Source organism: Rosa rugosa, chromosome 1, assembly GCF_958449725.1.
Source record: "Rosa rugosa chromosome 1, drRosRugo1.1, whole genome shotgun sequence".
Lineage (NCBI taxonomy): Eukaryota > Viridiplantae > Streptophyta > Magnoliopsida > Rosales > Rosaceae > Rosa > Rosa rugosa.
In genome coordinates this window covers 63,558,221-63,576,237 of record NC_084820.1, presented here as the reverse complement: position 1 = coordinate 63,576,237, position 18,017 = coordinate 63,558,221, and the positions used below count along the sequence as shown (strand labels likewise).

The following is an 18,017-nucleotide window of genomic DNA, read 5'->3' as shown; positions in this document are numbered from 1 at the left end:
TGGGAGTAAAACAGGAAAATGGGGAAAGTGCAGTACATATGAGAACAAAGTGAAATACATAAGATGTATGACCGATAGAGGGAAAGACAGGAAAAGGGACATATATAAATCAACTAATTGCTGTGTACATTCTCAGCCCAAAAAAACAAAAACAATCTGAATAGAGTTCTGCTCATTCACTAATCTCTTCCAGTATCTCCAAACAAAGAGATTCATCATGTCACTGTCATCTCCTACTCAACTCCATCCCCAAACACAGAGACTAATCATCTTACTGCTCATCTCCTACACAACTCCATCCACAATATCTACAATCTCATCATCGCCCTCATGCTGCAAAGTTAAACTATGTTAGAAACCAAATAACATTTGACAAAAGAAAGAAGTATAAATTCCAAGGCAGCAAGGCTACATTCTCATATATAGATATCTGAATACATTAGGAGCAATAGCGTTCAAAAAGAAAAGGTGCACGACTAGGAACTTATTATATACGCAACAATACAGAATCTAATGTTCAGCAGTAATGCTCATCGAATGAAAAGTACTGACCTGTGAAAAGTTCTTCGGAGGGAATGGGGGTGGTGGAGGAAGTGGAAATGGAAATATCCCGCTCTCATATGTAGGTTCCCCCTCGATTCTTCTAGAAGCATTCTCAACATTCTCAACTTTACCGTCCAGTTCAATGTCATTTTCAGTATCCACTGCGTGAGCTGCCATGCTGGTTGAGGGTACCACAGGTCCTGACTCCGAACTCTTTATCTGCACAGTAGTTAGGATTTCAATGCAAGGATAAATAACAGTAGTATAATTGTTAGTGCATATATGCAACCTTATGTAATGATAAAATTAGCCCCATGCTTGAGAAAAGGACCAAGTTTGGAGGCCATTCATACAATCTTAACATAAAAGTAAGAACATGTCTAAATTTTCGAGAACATGCTCCCATGTCACACATGGAGTTTAACATATAGCTGCTGGTTTCAGCTAATATTATACAATTCCACATAGAAAGTAATGAAAAACGCACCACATCAGCAGAGACGACGCTAGAGGAAGCAGCCTTCCTCCTGTCATGCTTGTCGCCCTTTGCTAAGAGCTTTGGACTCCCAATTCCGTTATTCATTGCATCATTTTCATGCACAAAATTTGATTGCGCAGGGTTTATGTTCCACCGAGAGAGCTTCTGAGGTCTTCTTGTTGTGGTAAGGTACTCTCTTGTTGAAAAAGCTAGTATGTACCACTAAATATTAGCATCAACAAATAAACCACAAATATGCTATTCATAAGAGAAACAACTTCAGCAACATAGTCCAAACATTGAATGAGGATGCATATGAAGCTAAAATATCAGTAAATTAGAAAAATCAAATTTAGTTCAAAAGTAAGCTAAACAGGTCTAAAGATAGTCAAAAAAGAAAATTAACAAGTATATCCACAAAGAATGTTTTATGGTACTAATTCTGCTTTCAACAGAAAAGGACATGGAGCACAGAAAAGGAAAAATTCAGTCTCTATGCATCATCATGGCTCGTGATCTTTGGAAACTTAAGACTTGAAACAATAAGATGAAATTCTGCTTTCAACAGAAAAGGACATGGAGCACAGAAAAGAAAAAATTCAGTCTCTATGCATCATCATGGCTCGTGATCTTTGGAAACTTAAGACTTGAAACAATAAGATGAAAGCTTATTCCATAAAATCCATTAAACCAATATATATGGATTACTTACCACCTTGTTTTGGTTCTTTGGCAGAATCCATATTTACATCGAGCCTTTTCTTGCTCAGAGAAACATCATTCAGCCGCTCCTTATTTAAGGGGACTGGGAAATGAGTCTCCCCATCGCTGACAATATTAATGCTTGAATCCTCTTCATTGGCATCAATTCCATAAGTATCTAAACAAAGCTGATCTCCCAACTTATTTAGTCGGACCTGTGATCTAGAGGTTTTCAAACAAAACAAAATCACATTTGCAAGAGCTTTTAAAAGTCCAATGATGTCGAAATGCAAAAGCAACCAGAGGAAGTTAAAATCATATTAAAGAGCTTGCCTCTTAAGTTGGTCTTGTATCCTTGAATGATGAGAATGTGCTTTTACAAACTTCTTAACTTTGTGGGAGATCCTGCGTGTTTCAAAATCCCAGAGAAGAGGAAGAAGAACCATTCAGTGATGACTTCAGCGACAGTCTCTTGTAGAGGGACAACAAAAATCCATTACAGTATATGCATTACCTCTTACATTCCTCTTTCTCTTTGTATAATTGAGCCTCAAGCTCTTGTATTTTTGAAGTAAGACTATCCACTTCTTGAGACCTCTCTCCCAGGTAGATCTGCAATAGAAAATATAGGCAGAAAATGCGCTAGAGTCAGGAACAGAAGCAAAAGAAAAGAAGAGAGCTTCAACACAGAATTCTTTCCCACCATACTGACAATTATAAAAGTGATGCATGGTAGATAATATATACCTCAAAAAACAGAAAGACTAAAACATTATAAAAAAGTATTTCCATTATCGACTACAAAATGATATATCATTTTGACCAATTTTTCTCTTTTGAAGTATATAGACTAACAACATACAAGATTTGCCGAAAGACCCTTCCTATGAATTAGATTGGCATATTGACATTTATATAAACATAAATCAATTAGCAAAAGCACACTTGTGTTGACCATTGAGCAATATATGTTCAAATAATTGAAACTGACCTCTAATTGAGATCTGTGTTGCTCAACAATTTTGAGCTCCGACTGTACTTCCTGTAACTGCATCTTTCCAAAGAAGAAAGGCAAAATGGTAAGTTTCAACCAAAATAAGAAAAGACTTGTGAATGAACTTAAGATGAAAAATATTGATAAAATATTGTACCTTCTTTTGAATAACACTTCTGGCTTCTTTAGCTTCATCTTCAGGCTCGTTTGGAATTCTCAAACTTCCAGAATAATCACTGTGATCATCCAAGTGCTGTCTCTTCCTTCTCTTACTATCACAAAAAATACATACAAATAGATGAATTGAACACAACAATGAGACAACACTAAAGAGAGAGAAAAACCTTTGTCCCTATGTATAAAAAATTAGAAGGGTGAGCGCTCATTATTCACTTGAATCACATCCAAAATCACCACTAATCTCCCAATTTAGTTATAAAATGAATGACAAAACATATATAGAGTTAGGAGAACTAGTAACCTTCAAGCCTAAACAATTCCAGGACTACAAATACAATTAGTTAGTTAGTATAGTCAATTCTGTGTTCTCCCTCTCTCAATCAAAATCACCCTTTCCTTCCTCCTACTTAATACAACACCCTTTTCTTTTCTTCTCTCTCTCTCTCTCTCTCTCTCTCATTTCTCTGATTCACAAGGCAAGAATTTATAAAAACTAAAACCAGTCATAAGTCATAACCAAAGTGGTAGACGGTCAGACTTGATAATAGAGGAGAAACTTGCAAAATGGAAACTCACCTTTCGTTTTCAAGGGACCTGGATGGACTATAGTCTGTCGTTTCAGTTCCACCAACAGAATTATAAGCAGGAAAAACAAAAGGGAATAATTTAGCTGGTATTTAGAAATAGAAGTAAATTACTAGATTACTGACTCAAAAGTTCCATTCACCATTGAATGGGTTAACCACAAATGAGCACACTTAACCAAGCATAAGAAAGAATATATCTAAATCCAAATAAGTTCCTTAACATGGCACATATGTAACCAAATATGAAAAGAAAAGATAAATCCTGACCACGAAGTGTATGTCGGCCTCTTGCATCTCTTGCTGGTGAATACCCTCGCCTTGGAGAATAGCTTCTATCAATTGTATCCCTCAAGTCACTACCTCCAGAGTCCCGCCTACCTGCAATGAGGTAGGCAATATCTTTCAGTAAAGCAGATCTAATAATTATTGGTTTCACTGTCAGAAGAAACAAGGAGACCACACCTGATGATAGTGAGGCTAAGCTTACCATCATGGAAAAACACGGGTAACATAATAATGAACAATAATGTTGCACCCTTGCCAGTTTCAAAGCGGCTCTCAGGTTTGTAGCTAATATGAGAAATAGAGTTTGTAGCTTATGCCACTGAGATAACCATCTTATATGAGAAATAGATTTTGTAGCTTATGACATTGAGATAACCATCTTATCACAGAAGCATTTGATAGAGGAGAATTGGCATGACCATCTTCATGTTGATAGAGAAGAATAAGAAGCAATCAGAAAGGCCAGAAGATTCTCAGGTTTCCATACAAGGGCAAGAGACATAATCATCTGAAGCACATGTAATAATAGTTTCTGACAAGAACTCTCCCCAAACATAGCACTCTTCTTCCCACAGGTTCTTCATAAATATGATTCAATAAGACAAACCAAGAGAATACCATGATCTCCGTAAATCTCACAAAGTGCAGAAGTGGCAGATATGGGAGACAGAAACTTTGGATATTTACCAAAACTAGGTACGGTCTTAAGGCTAAAGAAGATATATCCCAGAACTAACTAATCTCGATCCATCCAAACATATCGAAGAAGCATTATAAAGATAGAGTTCCCCGAGCAATACAGGCTATAACATAATGACCCGGCACAGTCCGTCCAGAAGATCAATAGAATGACAGTTGATATGAAGTTGAAAAGATTTCAAGGCAACATATGTCTCTCATGATTCAAGCAGAGCTTTTGATAGCAAGCTCTAACCACTGAATCACTAAACCAGCTACCTTACGGGCGTAAACCATAAGTTATTTGCTCCATCGGACAGAAAATAATATCCAAAATTGCAAATCCATCATAGTTTCAGCAAACGGAAAGGACCACATTACATGATCATAATATGAAAGGACAACTTGAATATGGAGACATAGGGGAGGAAGAGAGCAATGTATCACTTGACTACAATTCATGACTTATCCCCAAAAAAAAAAGGAATGTGTTTTCATGCAGCATCAAAATTCTGTATAACATGTCAGAATGAATCATCATCACAGTAAAACCTTAATCCTAACTTCCAAATTCTCACACTTAATATAATCAAAGAAAGGTTTTTTTTTTTTTTTTGGTTCACATAAGACGATAAGATATCACTCTTTTATTGAAAAGAAAAGAATGGGCATGAAGATTAAGGGAAGAAGAAGAAGCAAATGTACCGTGAAAAGGGTCTTGAAAACGACGTAGCTCAACCTCGCCATGAGCAAAAGAGCAGCTCTGGCGCGAACACCGCCCTCTCTCATACAAAGCGCACAGCTTCGTCTTGAAAAGCTTCTTCTGCTCCACCATCGTACCGCCGCGAAAGAAAGAATCAAAATTTCAAAAACCCAAAGTCTTCGTCTTCCTCTTCCTCTTTAATTCTCCTTAATAGCAGCACAGCCGGGACATATCACAGAAGGTAAAAATGTAATTACATTTATATATATAGAGTCTCTCCGTTCGTTATGAACCGTACACGTGTCCCATCAACTATATAATAGGGTCAAGATCGAGAAATGGATGGATTTCTATGAATCGCTGGACTCGACTCTACTCGCTCACTTCTGCCCGTAACGCCCTTGCTTTTTTTGCTCCTCGATCGCGAAAAGCACAATTCTTGACCCTACGAAACCGAAGATTTACGGCATCTGCCACCGCCGGCGGTCACGACCGGCTACGGCGCGCGATGGACCCGGAATCATCGACCGTGCCCGACCCGAATTCGGCCGAGGATTTCGTCCACGTCGAGAATTCCCTGTCGGATAGCATCGTCAATGTGGAGGTGCCTAGAGAGGAGGAGGACGACGGCGACGTCGTTTCGACCAGCGCTGCCGCGGCGGAGGAGGAGGACGACGACGACCGGGGGAGGAAGGTCCTCCCGGAGGATCTGTCCCGGAGCGTGGTGGTGCTGACGTGTGAGTCCTCCGCCGATAGCGGCGTTTGCGACGTGCACCTCGTCGGAACGGCGCATGTTTCGGTGGTAATGAGATTTGGTTGCGGAATTCGGAATTTTTTTTTATCGAATGTGTTGATTTATATGTTAAAGCTATGGTCTTTGGTTGTAGGAATCATGCAGAGAAGTCGAAGCAGTGATAAGTTTTTTGAAACCAGAGGTGCTTATTGAGTTGGTTTCATTGTTTGAATCATTTATTTGATATCAATCGGATGAAGTTTGAGTAGAATTTTTGGTTTTTGTGATGAATGCAGGTTGTTTTCTTGGAGTTATGCTCCAGCAGAGTAGCGGTACTTAGTCCTCAGAACTTGAAGGTATGTACTTATCTTCAGGTTCATAGTTGTTTGAATTCGGTTAGAATAGATTTGAAAATAAACCATTGTTTGGTGTAGTTCTTCATACATATATTCAGAACATGTGGATATAGCAGATCGGTTGCATATGTGTACTCACATTTGTTTTTCAGGTTCCTACAGCGAGAGAAATGATAGATATGTGGAAGAAGAATCACAATGTTTTTGGAATTGTTTACAGCTGGTTCCTTGCCAAGGTATGTTATTTTTTATCCACGCGTCGAGCAGAGTTTTCCTGTTTGATCCGATATAATGGCATCAATTTATAGTATTTTCATTTGCATTGTAATTCAGTGTCGGTTTTCTCTAGGTTGCAAGTAAGCTTGAGGTGTTTCCTGGTGCTGAGTTTCGTGTAGCATATGACGAAGCAATGAAGTATGGGGGTAAGGTGGTACTTGGTGATCGTCCAGTGCAGGTAAAATTCATGTAGGATATCCATCAATTGCAGCCCACCCTATTCATCTTGGGTGATAAGATGATTATAAATGACTACTATGACATGATTTTGCCATTTACTGAACCAGATTACTTTGCGAAGGACATGGGCAAAAATGCCACTTTGGCATAAGATAAAACTAATCTACTCCATACTCTTTCAAGCGGTCTTTTTACCAGATCCCGAAGATCTTAATAAAATGGTACGCATCTCTTCTTTGGCTGTATAAACATTTACTCCATTTGGTGGAAGAAATTAGTTATTTAATGCTAATATGTAGGTGCTTGTGATTACTGATTTGATTTGGCTTATATTCAGCTAAAGGAAATGGATGATGTTGACATGCTGACCCTTGTGATTCAAGAGATGAGTAAGGAGTTCCCAACTCTAATGGAAACACTTGTACATGAACGAGATCAGTAAGTACTTTTCTGAATTCTTTGGTTCTGACTAATTACTAATGTGAAAAGTAGACGCACCATACTAAAATACATTCTCCCTAGATAAACTATTGTGCTTGGAATTGAATTTGTGCAGAGCATTATGCTTTAGTGATACTTTATGAAACCTTTTTTTCAGCTGCATTTTCAAATTTTTTTTTTTTTTTTGGCATAATTTCTGAAATTTTCTTTTATAAATATATGTTTTTCAATATTCAGGTACATGTCGTCCACATTACTAAGAACTGCCCGGGAGCATAATTCAGTAGTTGCAGTGGTAGGGAAGGGGCACCTCCGAGGAATTAATAAGCACTGGAAGCAGCCTGTTGTGGTATGTGAATCATTCCTTAGTAAATTCTATAAATTGCAACTTATCTTTACTGTCAAATCTAGCTGTAAAAACAGTCCATGCACGCCAATTAACACTGGCAATCCAACTCCCTACCCTTTGATAGCATCTTTGCTTTGCTTTCTGGAATGGTTTACTGTCCCATTAGTGAATTATTATCATGTTTCATAAAAAATAGATGTAAAACATAGGTTGCCTATTTTTTCATCTAGTTTTTGTACTTTGCTTTCCACTGCAGGTGACGGATCTTATGGAAATTCCTTCACAAAAGACCGGTATTTCCACAGTCAAAGTTCTTAAATCTTTTGGTGTAGTTGTTGCTGGGGCCGCCATAATATCTGGAATATATCTTGCATCTAAGAAATGAGCTCAAAGTTATTTAGCTATTTGGCGAAAGTGATAGTTGATGATCCGAATGAGGATGCTAGAGGCTTAGTGTATAACATTTGGTTATTTGTTCTATTGTAGTTAAATTGAGTGCATAAAAAAATCCGAGGAAAAACGTTTTGATGAGTAATTACTAGGTGTTGGAAGTTTTTATCTTCAATTGGTTCATAACTTTAAATGCGTTTTACTATCAAAAATTAGAAATACAATTTTCTTTTTGTTATGTGTTTACTCTCATGCCATACTAACTTCTTAGCCAAACAGACGTGCCCACCATAAATCTAACTTTGTCACATGGAGTTCACTTGGTCCTAAAATGGCGTTCTATTTGAACCTTTAAATCTAGTTCTTAGTTCTCCTTTTTCATTTTTAAACATATTCTCTTTACTCATCACACCACCATCATCAAATGGGTGGTCTTACCAAAAGCCCCTAATGCCATTGTTGACTGAGAATGAAGATCTTAGACGAGGAATCCAAGTCCCAACTTATGATTCGGATGGAACGAGTATCCCATGTTCAAAACTTGGTGGAAAGCTTTATGCTGGTTGAGAAGCAAAATTTTGTTACCGTATGGATGTTTTGATATGCTACAGCCGGTAGCCTTTGCTTTGTAATCGGTTCTTCTTCTCTTGATGGTTTCAAGGACCGGCAACCTTCCCGAATCGATTACGGTGAAACTCATTTCATGGCGGCGAAATTTAGATATACAAATCACCGCCATGAATCAAGAAAGGTCTCATAGACTCATTTAGAGTAGGTTTGCTTAATGCATGCCATTCGAGTTTCAGAGTGCCCATTTCATTAACTATTGTTTTAATGCCCATTTTTGATTAGGATATGGAGGGGAATCAGAGGTTGTGGCTGAAATTGCTAGAAACTAATCAGAACTCAAGTCACAACTTAACCGCCACACAAGTAGATTTCAGATCTACAACTCTCGGGCCTCTGCCAGTTTTCTTTGATATGTAGTTGCCATTGTTGTACTTCTGTGTTCATTTTCGTTGCAGCCTGTTATACTTGCTAGTTATTATGCTGTATTCGTTAGCAGAAGCACCGGTTTGAACATTGGCCTCAGAGAGTCCAACTTCACAACTCACATGACTTGTTGCATACTTCATTGGCTCTTGTCATCTCTGCAACACTGTTCTGTTATGTAATTCGACTGTGTTCAAAATTGAATTTAATCAATTAAACCATTATCATTCTGCAATATGGGTTTTCGTCAGAACTAGTTTCAGCTCGTTAAGTGGATCAAGTCCTAGCTAGCAAAACTCTTTCATTCATGAGACATCCCATTTGTTCTGAACTTTTAGAGAAGGTAAATTGACAATTGATACCGGATGTTTGTGGAGTTTCCCGGATCAAATGGCATTGAAAATCCACAGATCAGAATGGCCACAACGTCAATTTGGCGTCCAAGCCATTATATCAAGTGAAACGGATAATCCACTAGAATTGGTAAAGGACGCAATTTCACACATTGCAAAAAAAAAAAAAAAATTATCCTACATTGATTTTATAAACCCAACCACAGACGATAAAAGCAAGAACACGAAACTTTTTATGTGGGGAATAGAAGCTCAGTGGAAGGAGAAGTCGTTTTTGTATCGAGCTCACGGCGAGACCCTAAAGCCTCGTCCACTGCCCAAAACACGTCCAAGTGCTTAACCTCATCACAGCAACCACAACCCAACAATTTCAACATTTGACTTCTAAACACAACAAGATAGAAAAAATACATAAAACTTGAGCCTCAGTGTGTGTAACAATCAGATCATTGATCCTAAGACCTCACTGAAATCCGCTAAGATAATTTAAACTTTTCATCATAAGCTCCACTCAGATTCATGTAACCAGAAACACCATGAAGTGCTAAAACACAATCAAAAGCTTGGGAATTTGAAGTGCTAAAACACAAAAACAGAGATGGGTAGTTTTAAAAACAAGAACTTTCAAACTAGATTGAGTGAGAAGAGAGATGAAGGGTGCTCAGACAGCCAAGGGGTTGTAATCAAGTCACAAAAACAGAGATGGGTAGTTTTAAAAACAAGAACTTTCAAACTAGATTGAGTGAGAAGAGAGATGAAGGGTGCTCAGACAGCCAAGGGGTTGTAATCAAGTCCTGGGAGAAGAGCCCAGATCATAAACTCTAGTCCACAAAAGATATCATCACCGCACTCTTCAGACTTTAACAAAGAAAAGAACTTGGGAGAAAAATATTGGACTGCAAAACCCTAGATTTAATCAGAACAGGGGGAGGCGGAGGAAGAAGAAGAGGATGATGAGAATGAGGAAGATGGGGAGTATATATAGGCAGCGACTTGGGAATTAGGGTGTCAATCACTTTGGGCTTTTGGGCTAATATTGTGTCCGAGCTTTTGGGCCTCAGAAAAAACGAGCCATTACCTTTGGACCAAGACAATCCTTGTTTAAACCGTAATCCTAGCTTTAATAGGAAATTCCATGCCTTTATAAAGGTGATTCTCCAATCCTACACACATAGATACCAGTATTTCTGTCCAAAAAAAAACTCCAAAAAAAAAAGAAGAGAGAAAGAAACCAGTAGTCAGTAGTAAGAATCGTGATTACAAGAATTCGTGGCGTAAGATATTCGAGCCTTCCAAGAGATGATGAAAACCTTTCGAAAGACGGTGTTCCAATTTCTATCATTCATTGAGGGGAAATTCAATGAACTGAAGAAGATGAAGAACAAGTTGTTGCGTACATGTGATGTTTGCAATAAATCAAGTAATGAATTGCACAGCAAAAGTTTTGGGGGCCAAAGAATTTGTTCGGGACATGTATCTGATGGGACTCCTAGATGTACTAGTTGTGGTAGATTTAAGCACGTAAAAACAAAATATGTGAACCTTGATGGTGGGCAACTTTGCTCGGATTGCTATTCTATTGCTATTTTGGATCCACAACAATTAGAACCCATCATTGGAAACGTGCATGAATTCTACAAAAGTTTAAATCTTGAAGTGAATAAAGACATTCGAATTATGTTGGTCGACCAGGAAGAGATGTGCAAACGTTGCGGAGAAAAACTCAGTACAGAAGATCAACACGGTTATAGACGACTTCTTACTGGTGTTACATTTTTCCCAAGACGGCGTGCTCGTGTTCTCACGAGCATTACAAAATGTTCAAAAATTGGGGAAGATATCCAAGTGGAGAAAAAAAGGGGCTCATCCCCGCGTAACAAAATTACAATTCTAGTTTTGTTCGGAGTACCAGACCTGTTGGTCGGTGATACTTTGGCAGACGCGATGATGTATGCATGGTTGCACCTTCAAGATCAAGATTGTAGGAAAAAAATCGAAGAAAAGGTTGAAGAAGGGATTTGTGAAGTGATGGGCCACAAGTGGATGGAAAGGTTCTGTTCCAGTGATGATCTTGATCACTCCTCATACAAAACTTATAAGCAGGGCCAGTTTAAGAGAAAATTGAAACAATATGTGGTAGAATCAACGGAAACCCATCCAGACATTTATGGCCAAGGATACAGAGAGGCTACTAGGGCAGTTGAAAAGTTTGGCTTCCAAACTACTCTAAAGTCTAAACCATATTGTTCAAAAAGGAAGTTTCCCTCACCGCGAAAAAAATCGTAGGACGTAGAGCCATGTTTTCGTGGATATGTGCTTTTTCTTCCTTTTTCTTTTTATTTATTATATTTTTATTTTTTCTAATTCTATGAGAACGATCAGCATAATTCGAATATCAAGTGTAAGGTATCTTTGACATATTTTACATTATTTGGAACATAAACATTATACGTAGTTTCTAAAAGGATGAATTGATACAGAAAATGCTTAATATCATTTGGTCTAGTGACATTAATCTTTAGAAGACTAGCTAGTTATTGTAATTATGAGTTGTTTATGTGATTAAGAAAAAAAAAATATTAGAGAAAATACAATGTAATTTAACTTGTATGCTATAGCTGTATATTACATGAATATAATCTCCAAGGAGAAAACAACACTCCGAAGGACCTCATTTATTCAAAGAAAACCAATATATATCAAAATAAATACACAAAGATAATCGCACGAAAAAATTATAGCTGCATGTTGGCTGTTCAAATGGGTCCGGATCACCTTTTTCAGTGAAGTTGTGAAGACAGTTTGCAAACGATAAGCAATGAGAAACAACGATGGTGAAACAACGATGGTGCTACTTGTGAGCACTTGAAATAATTGAACCAAGAGGCTAGGGTAAATATGATTAGGTAGTAAACATTGCGATGTCTAAAAATTTTACTATGTTATGTTATCAAATTATCAACCTCATATATTGTCCAGCATATTATATTTAGACGTCAACATATTTTTGTCCAAAAAATAAAAAAAAGGACGTCAGTAGACATATTATGTGGTTAAATATCTTATACTGACCATACATTCATAGAAGACGTACAATTGCAGTTCTGATAATCAGATCGATCGTCTAGTAACATTCTATGTCTCTAAAGCCCATTCCCATTATTACCGGAGAGAAAGACCACGTCCTTCAAATCAAGACCCTGATTAACAAAACTTGTTGGGAGGGTAGCGAAGTTGCTAAATGGGGATGGAATGCTAGCTAAAGCTTCTGATGATCTTAAGATCACTCCATCAGTCCATCTCTTCTCCCTGTAGGAACATTCCAAAAGGGGCCTCCCTGCGTAACCACGCCAACTTGTAACATTAACCACACCAAATAAGAAAGTGGTTTTATTCCTGTCATAAAAAAAATTAAGAAAGTGCTTGCTTGCTCTTGGTTTTAATGACCGTAAAACTTACAGTTGCTACAACAGTCTCTTGCTGCCAAAGCAGAACATTTCAGATAACTTGGGGCACTAGTTTTTTGAAATAGAAGTTGAATTCATTAGATCAACAGCCAAAATGTTAGAGTCTACCATAACTTACATAAGCAAAACTCGGCAAGAAAATTTGAACTAAACTATCTAAGCTAGAGCATATCATTAAAATCTCTGCGACGCTCACATTTAAGCGAGCCTATACAAGAATGAAAAAACCTTGCCTCCTACGGAAAATAAATCATTCAACTAGCCCCCACTTGCCAATCACGCAATTGTGGTACAAGTAAGACACTAGAAACGTCATAGAAGACTCATAAAAGTTAATCCAACCTCACACAGGCTCAATACCCTAATACATTAGGGCCCAGATTGCCTTAACCTGAGCCCAAGCTCGTAGGCCCAAGCCCAAATCAAGCCTTGCATAGCAGGAAGACTCCCTTGCCCTATCAGCCCAAATTTGAGCCCAGGCCCAGAGACCCATGACCAAACCAAAGCCAACAGAGGAGGAGAATCAAGCTGCTCATTTGCCTCCACAGCCGTCATGTCCTCCGATAGCATACCGTTCGACCACAGCTCTAGCGGCTGACTTTTCCACCCGTGCATCAACATCGTCGACCAGTTACATGCGGTCAACAGTCCTTAATCCCACAGAGGACCGGCTGGAAAAGAGAAACCTCGCCGCCCTAACCTCGACTCCTCCTCCCGTGCCTCGCCGGAACAAAATCTGTGCAGCATCGATACCTAGACACCTGTACCTGTTCCACTTCCCGATCTGGCAATCCCACCAGCCTGATATCTGATCAAACTCGTTGTATAGACCCAACCACGAAAACCAACTCCTTCTCCCTCTGAAATCGTGATCTAACAAAGGCTAGAGGCCTACTCGACTCAACGTGGAGAGAGACTGTCGGTCCCAATTTTGCCGCCGTCACTATTCTCGAACTCTAGGGTTCGCTATTAATGCATACTCGATTTTTTTGAACTTAAGTAAACACTTGGGGCACTAGTTGATGATGACCAATAATGTATATAAAGTTAACAATTTTATTCACAATATCTCTTTCGCAGCTGAGTAAAACTCAACCCTAACTAATCTCGTAATTAATCCAATCATAATAGGTGGTTGAGTTAGTAAAAGCCTCCAAGTGTGGTAGCCCCACACCCGGGTTTGAATTTCGCCGACACTGATTGAAGTTAAATCTCAATCCTTGGCGGCGAGGGAGGAAGGAGGATGTGATGCTTAATTACAGGGCTGTGATGCTTATATATAGTGAATATACTATTTACTCAACCCTAACTAATCTCCCGAAATTCAACGCTGTTTGGAACATATATAAGCATATATAGATCAGCTTCTAAAGCATGCATGAATTGATGGAGAAAAAAATATTTTATATAATTTAACTTGTTTGCTATAGCAATTACATGAATATGATATTCAATGAGAAACCAACGCTGTGAAGGACCTCGATCATTTATTCAAACAAACCGATATATCAAAATGCATGCACAAACATAATCACACAAAAAGTTGACTGTGTGGTACATAAACAAAGGTTTCTAGCTATTCACCACTGCACAATGCTTCCTAATCTGACCAGATGAACCCGTCTTGATCTTAACCCGACCCATTTTCTCCATAGACTTGGCAAATTCAGCATGGAAGTTTTGACTCGAACCTTGAAGAAGCTGCTTGATATAGTTGTAAGTGGTTGAGCTTTTTGTTAAAGCAGAATCAGATTGGAAAAGTCCCCTTCTCTTAAGCAAGAGTGTGTAGTAGCTAAGGTCGAATGTCCTGTGGCTTCCCGGGTCCATCTCAACTATTGTTGTGTTATCACTTAGACTTTTGCATTTCTTTGCCTTGAGATTAGCTGCATATTGACTGTTTAAATCTGGGTCTTGATCACCTTTTCCAGTGAAATTGTAAAGACGGTTTGTAAACGATGTGCAATGAGAGACACCAATGGTGTGAGCACCTGAAATTTTTTTAACCAAAAGGGTAAGTGTATATTCATCTGATGGTAATAGTGTTGGCTTCTGTACCATGATGTGTGACATGTTATGTTTTATGATATATTTGACATATTATAGTCTTGTCATAGGTTCAAACAAGACTTAGTTCAATTGACAGTCTAGTGACATAAAATATCTCTTAAATTAACCCAGCCATTTTATATGGTAATGAAATAATTAATTCCAATTAGCTATACCAGAGAGCAGGACCAAGTCCTTCAAATCAAGACCCTGATTAGCAAAACTTGTTTGGAGGGTGGTGAAGTTGCTAAATGGGGATGGGATGCTTGCTAAAGCTTCTGATGACCTTGAGATCACTCCATCTCTTCTCCCTGTAGGAACATTCCAAAAAGGACCTCCCTGCATAACCACACCAAATTGAAGAGATAAACCTCTAACAAAATTGAGTAGGTTCATTTTTTAAAAAATGTTTAGTTTGCTTTTGGGTTTTGATGGTTGGAGAACTTACTGTGGCTACAACAGAGTCTCTTGCTGCCAAAGCAATAACATCAGCACATGAAACTACACCAGGGCATTGAGCTTCAACTAAGCTCTTTATTCTGTCAATGAAGTCAAACCCTCTTAGTGTTAGATTTGGGGGAGCATCCTTTTCAGCTTGGTTGCTCGAAGTTGAGTTCACAAGCACAGAAGCATCACAGCCCTGTAATTAAGCAAACCGTTAGCTTAAATTAGTAACTAATTAGTATAGCTTAGAAAATGTATTAAATAGAAAATATCTCATCACGAACTAACCCTGACAAAGCAATCATGGAAGTGCATTCTTATGAGGGCTGCTGCAAGTGATGGAGCATTTCGAATGTGCTCTTCAACAAAGTTCTTCACAATCTTCTCTGCTTTTGGGCACTTCTTGGTGTAGAAACCCAACTGCAACTGAGCATCAGCACATCCTATAACAACCAAAAGACACACAACTAAAATCCCAGAAACTCGAATTCCTCCCATCTTGAGCAATAATGCCGGTTACCTAATTAATCCCAAAGAAGCAAGTTCGATGAGTTGAGGATTCCAAAACTGTGACGGGAAATTTATAGATCTCAAGTTGAGCTGCAAGATAAAAAGGATGCTGACGAAAATAATCCAGCGAGCCCAACTAACATGTGCTTTTGGCCAATGCTTTCAACATATTCTATTGTGATTCTACAGTACGCACTAATTAATAATATGAGCAGTTAGGCTTATTCCTCACAATGAAGCAAGTTCCAAACAGCAATGGTTTTCAACTTCAATGTGGATTATGTTTGACGAGTGTGACAACACACATCTTTACGGTCAAATGCCGCCATTAAAATTGTCCTTTTTCATGGTAAAAGGATATTATGTCTTAAAGAATCTTCATGTTCCAAAATTTGAATCCCAGACTGAATGGTTTGTTGTATATGACGTTAACACTTTCATTTACGAATCTTTAACCTCCATATAGAGATAGAGGTCTCAAACCAGGACAAACGTACAAAACTGAAGTATAGAGGACTCAAACCAGAACAATCTTGCAAAGGAAGCTTCCCTATGAATTTCAATAACAATTGGTCCTAAACGTTCAGCCAACAATACATATCACGATAACAATATGTTCCTACGAAGCCTATCAAAGTTGGTGATTGGAGTATTCGGATACATAAACGTCAATCTTCTGAGCATGCCTTATTACCAATTAACTATTGTATCCCAAAAGCTTTCCCCTTCGAGAAATTAATTAGCTAACAATATTGGATTATACCTTCACTCCATTTTTAACAGTCGAAGGCGGTGGCTTTTACCTATAACTACTCTAACGTGGATTTGGTGAGTAGAATTACCTGCTCCTATACCAGCAATGCTATCACATTCACATTATTCAACTGTTCCAATTCTGTATCTGCTGCCACCTTCATAGTTGTTTATTAAAGAAGGCGGAGTATTATGCACGGAACGACAAAAATCAGAAAGAACAAAATTAATGAATAGAGTCGATCTGTCTTATTCTCTGTTGTGTGTCCTGGTCCAGAGTTTCTGCTTAGGCAATTATATTATTGTCAATTATTATGTAAATGATGTATTAGAGGGCATAATTGCAATGTTTTGGAGCGTCAAAGCTTTTAAAGCACCAGGCCATTCGACTTCTGTATTTTGAATTGTTGGAGTTCAACTTATGCTGTATGATACAAACTTGCTGAAGTCATTTTCTTTCAGCAGATGAATTTTGGAATGGACATCTAGGACCATGGATGATAATTTGCAGCCCTTTTTTTACTATATATTCATGTCATTATAAGAGAACACACTTTTGGTTTCCTTTAGATCAGATTTTGTTTGAGAAAGAAAATAAAAGTTCACAAAAGAAGTAAAAGTAATTCTGCCACCATATGATCATAAATCTTTGTTAGCTAGCCTGTCCAATTCTTTTTTTTTTTTGAAAACCAGCCAAGCTGGGGGGCTCATCCCCCTGCCTGACTAATTATATTAGAATGAACTAACCGCGTCGAGGGGGACATAAAGCATTGACCTCGAGCCTCAGTACAAGAGTCCTCATAGAGAACATCCCGAATAATAACAGGAGTCTCATCTAACCATACATCAGAAAAAAAGTTACAACTAGCAAGGTGCGCTAGCCTATTGGCTACACCATTTGCTTCACGGAAGATGTGCCTAACCTGAAAAGGGTGAAAAGATGTCAAATATGACTTACAATCATCTATAATACGCCCAATCTCAGATCTATCTTCCACGTTGTGTTGTAGAGCAGTAATCACAAGAGAGCAATCGCTCTCCAAGTCAATAGCAGGCATGTCCTGATGGATCGCCAATAGAAGTCCAGCCCGACATGCTTCAGCTTCCATGTGTATAGCAGATGAAGCATGTGGAAAATAACGAGCCAAAGCCGCCAGGCACATACCATTTTCATCCCTTATCACAGAAAGCCTGTCCAATTCTTAAGCACACAGAGAGGTTGGCTAATTCTAAACTTCTAATACTGCGTACTTTGCAAGAAAATTCTTGGTATTATTGATTCATATATTAAACAAATTGTTTGCTTTAAAATGACTCTAAAATTATTCTGATTTATAAGTGGAGGACCAGATTGGCTCAGAATATTGTAATGAACAGAATCAGAAAGTAGCTCTTCAAAAGTACTATAATGATGAAATTGTCTGTGACCCTTTATTAGCCTTATTTGGCTCTACTACAGCTCAAGTCTTTACTAATAATGAAAGACTACTAATGCCCAAGGGGAGAATATAGTGTGTTTAATGTTTATTATAGTTTATTAACATCTAGCCGATGACCATAAAAAGGTTGACTCCAG

The 18,017-nt window shown here is 38.3% G+C and overlaps 4 protein-coding genes and 4 non-coding genes across 13 annotated transcripts in view; 2 read left to right on the top strand and 6 right to left on the bottom strand.

Annotated features, from left to right (window-relative positions):
- Window positions 1–18,017, top strand: part of LOC133732731 (uncharacterized protein OsI_027940-like) — an 81,136-nt gene that overhangs the window by 11,435 nt on the left and 51,684 nt on the right. The gene's annotated exons all lie outside the window — the stretch shown is intronic.
- LOC133726055 (zinc finger CCCH domain-containing protein 13) lies at window positions 76–5,405 on the bottom strand. Of its 6 annotated transcripts, XM_062153513.1 has the most exons (12): window positions 5,153–5,272; window positions 3,972–4,054; window positions 3,752–3,862; window positions 3,474–3,507; window positions 2,875–2,989; window positions 2,715–2,777; window positions 2,238–2,335; window positions 2,057–2,128; window positions 1,734–1,945; window positions 1,031–1,230; window positions 553–762; window positions 76–333 (listed from the first exon to the last, which is right to left on the bottom strand). In XM_062153513.1, exons 2-12 carry the CDS (start codon window positions 3,994–3,996, stop codon window positions 286–288), a joined length of 1,188 nt encoding a protein of 395 aa, XP_062009497.1. In that variant the 5' UTR covers window positions 3,997–4,054; window positions 5,153–5,272; the 3' UTR covers window positions 76–285. The 6 variants fall into 6 exon arrangements, with proteins under 6 accessions (XP_062009497.1, XP_062009494.1, XP_062009493.1 ...); XM_062153510.1 differs by lacking the exon at window positions 3,972–4,054 and having other exon boundaries at window positions 1,737–1,945; window positions 3,752–3,919; window positions 5,153–5,405; XM_062153509.1 differs by lacking the exon at window positions 3,972–4,054 and having other exon boundaries at window positions 3,752–3,919; window positions 5,153–5,404.
- LOC133726057 (uncharacterized) lies at window positions 5,487–8,113 on the top strand. Its single transcript, XM_062153515.1, has 9 exons — window positions 5,487–5,952; window positions 6,038–6,085; window positions 6,180–6,239; window positions 6,392–6,475; window positions 6,589–6,693; window positions 6,803–6,916; window positions 7,033–7,133; window positions 7,374–7,485; window positions 7,742–8,113. The coding sequence occupies exons 1-9, from the start codon at window positions 5,503–5,505 to the stop codon at window positions 7,868–7,870; spliced, it is 1,203 nt and encodes a 400-aa protein (XP_062009499.1). The 5' UTR covers window positions 5,487–5,502; the 3' UTR covers window positions 7,871–8,113.
- Window positions 9,232–9,353, bottom strand: LOC133727598 (small nucleolar RNA snoR80). Its single transcript, XR_009855279.1, has one exon. It is a non-coding gene; the product is annotated as a small nucleolar RNA snoR80 (small nucleolar RNA).
- Window positions 9,469–9,576, bottom strand: LOC133727583 (small nucleolar RNA Z152/R70/R12). Its single transcript, XR_009855264.1, has one exon. It is a non-coding gene; the product is annotated as a small nucleolar RNA Z152/R70/R12 (small nucleolar RNA).
- LOC133727582 (small nucleolar RNA R11/Z151) lies at window positions 9,642–9,729 on the bottom strand. The gene has a single exon (XR_009855263.1). It is a non-coding gene; the product is annotated as a small nucleolar RNA R11/Z151 (small nucleolar RNA).
- LOC133727576 (small nucleolar RNA Z157/R69/R10) lies at window positions 9,979–10,075 on the bottom strand. The gene has a single exon (XR_009855257.1). It is a non-coding gene; the product is annotated as a small nucleolar RNA Z157/R69/R10 (small nucleolar RNA).
- Window positions 14,072–15,869, bottom strand: LOC133744431 (peroxidase 3-like). The gene is made up of 4 exons (XM_062172542.1): window positions 15,467–15,869; window positions 15,183–15,374; window positions 14,911–15,073; window positions 14,072–14,676 (listed from the first exon to the last, which is right to left on the bottom strand). The coding sequence occupies exons 1-4, from the start codon at window positions 15,674–15,676 to the stop codon at window positions 14,261–14,263; spliced, it is 981 nt and encodes a 326-aa protein (XP_062028526.1). The 5' UTR covers window positions 15,677–15,869; the 3' UTR covers window positions 14,072–14,260.

Bases quoted from the DNA above. Each gene is read 5' to 3' on its own strand.
- LOC133726055 (XM_062153509.1), bottom strand. From the start codon at position 5,282: ATGGTGGAGCAGAAGAAGCTTTTCAAGACGAAGCTGTGCGCTTTGTAT. The intron at 3,920-5,152 runs GTACATTTGCTT...TTCTTCTGACAG, and splicing joins TTTTCAAGACCCTTTTCACG to TGAAACCAATAATTATTAGA. The intron at 3,508-3,751 runs GTCAGGATTTAT...CTGAAACGACAG, and splicing joins AGGCCGACATACACTTCGTG to ACTATAGTCCATCCAGGTCC.
- LOC133744431 (XM_062172542.1), bottom strand. From the start codon at position 15,676: ATGGGAGGAATTCGAGTTTCTGGGATTTTAGTTGTGTGTCTTTTGGTT. The intron at 15,074-15,182 runs GTAAGTTCTCCA...GTGGTTATGCAG, and splicing joins GAGACTCTGTTGTAGCCACA to GGAGGTCCTTTTTGGAATGT. The intron at 14,677-14,910 runs GTATAGCTAATT...AAAAAATTTCAG, and splicing joins GGACTTGGTCCTGCTCTCTG to GTGCTCACACCATTGGTGTC.
- LOC133726057 (XM_062153515.1), top strand. From the start codon at position 5,503: ATGAATCGCTGGACTCGACTCTACTCGCTCACTTCTGCCCGTAACGCC. The intron at 6,086-6,179 runs GTGCTTATTGAG...TGATGAATGCAG, and splicing joins TAAGTTTTTTGAAACCAGAG to GTTGTTTTCTTGGAGTTATG. The intron at 6,240-6,391 runs GTATGTACTTAT...TTTGTTTTTCAG, and splicing joins TTAGTCCTCAGAACTTGAAG to GTTCCTACAGCGAGAGAAAT.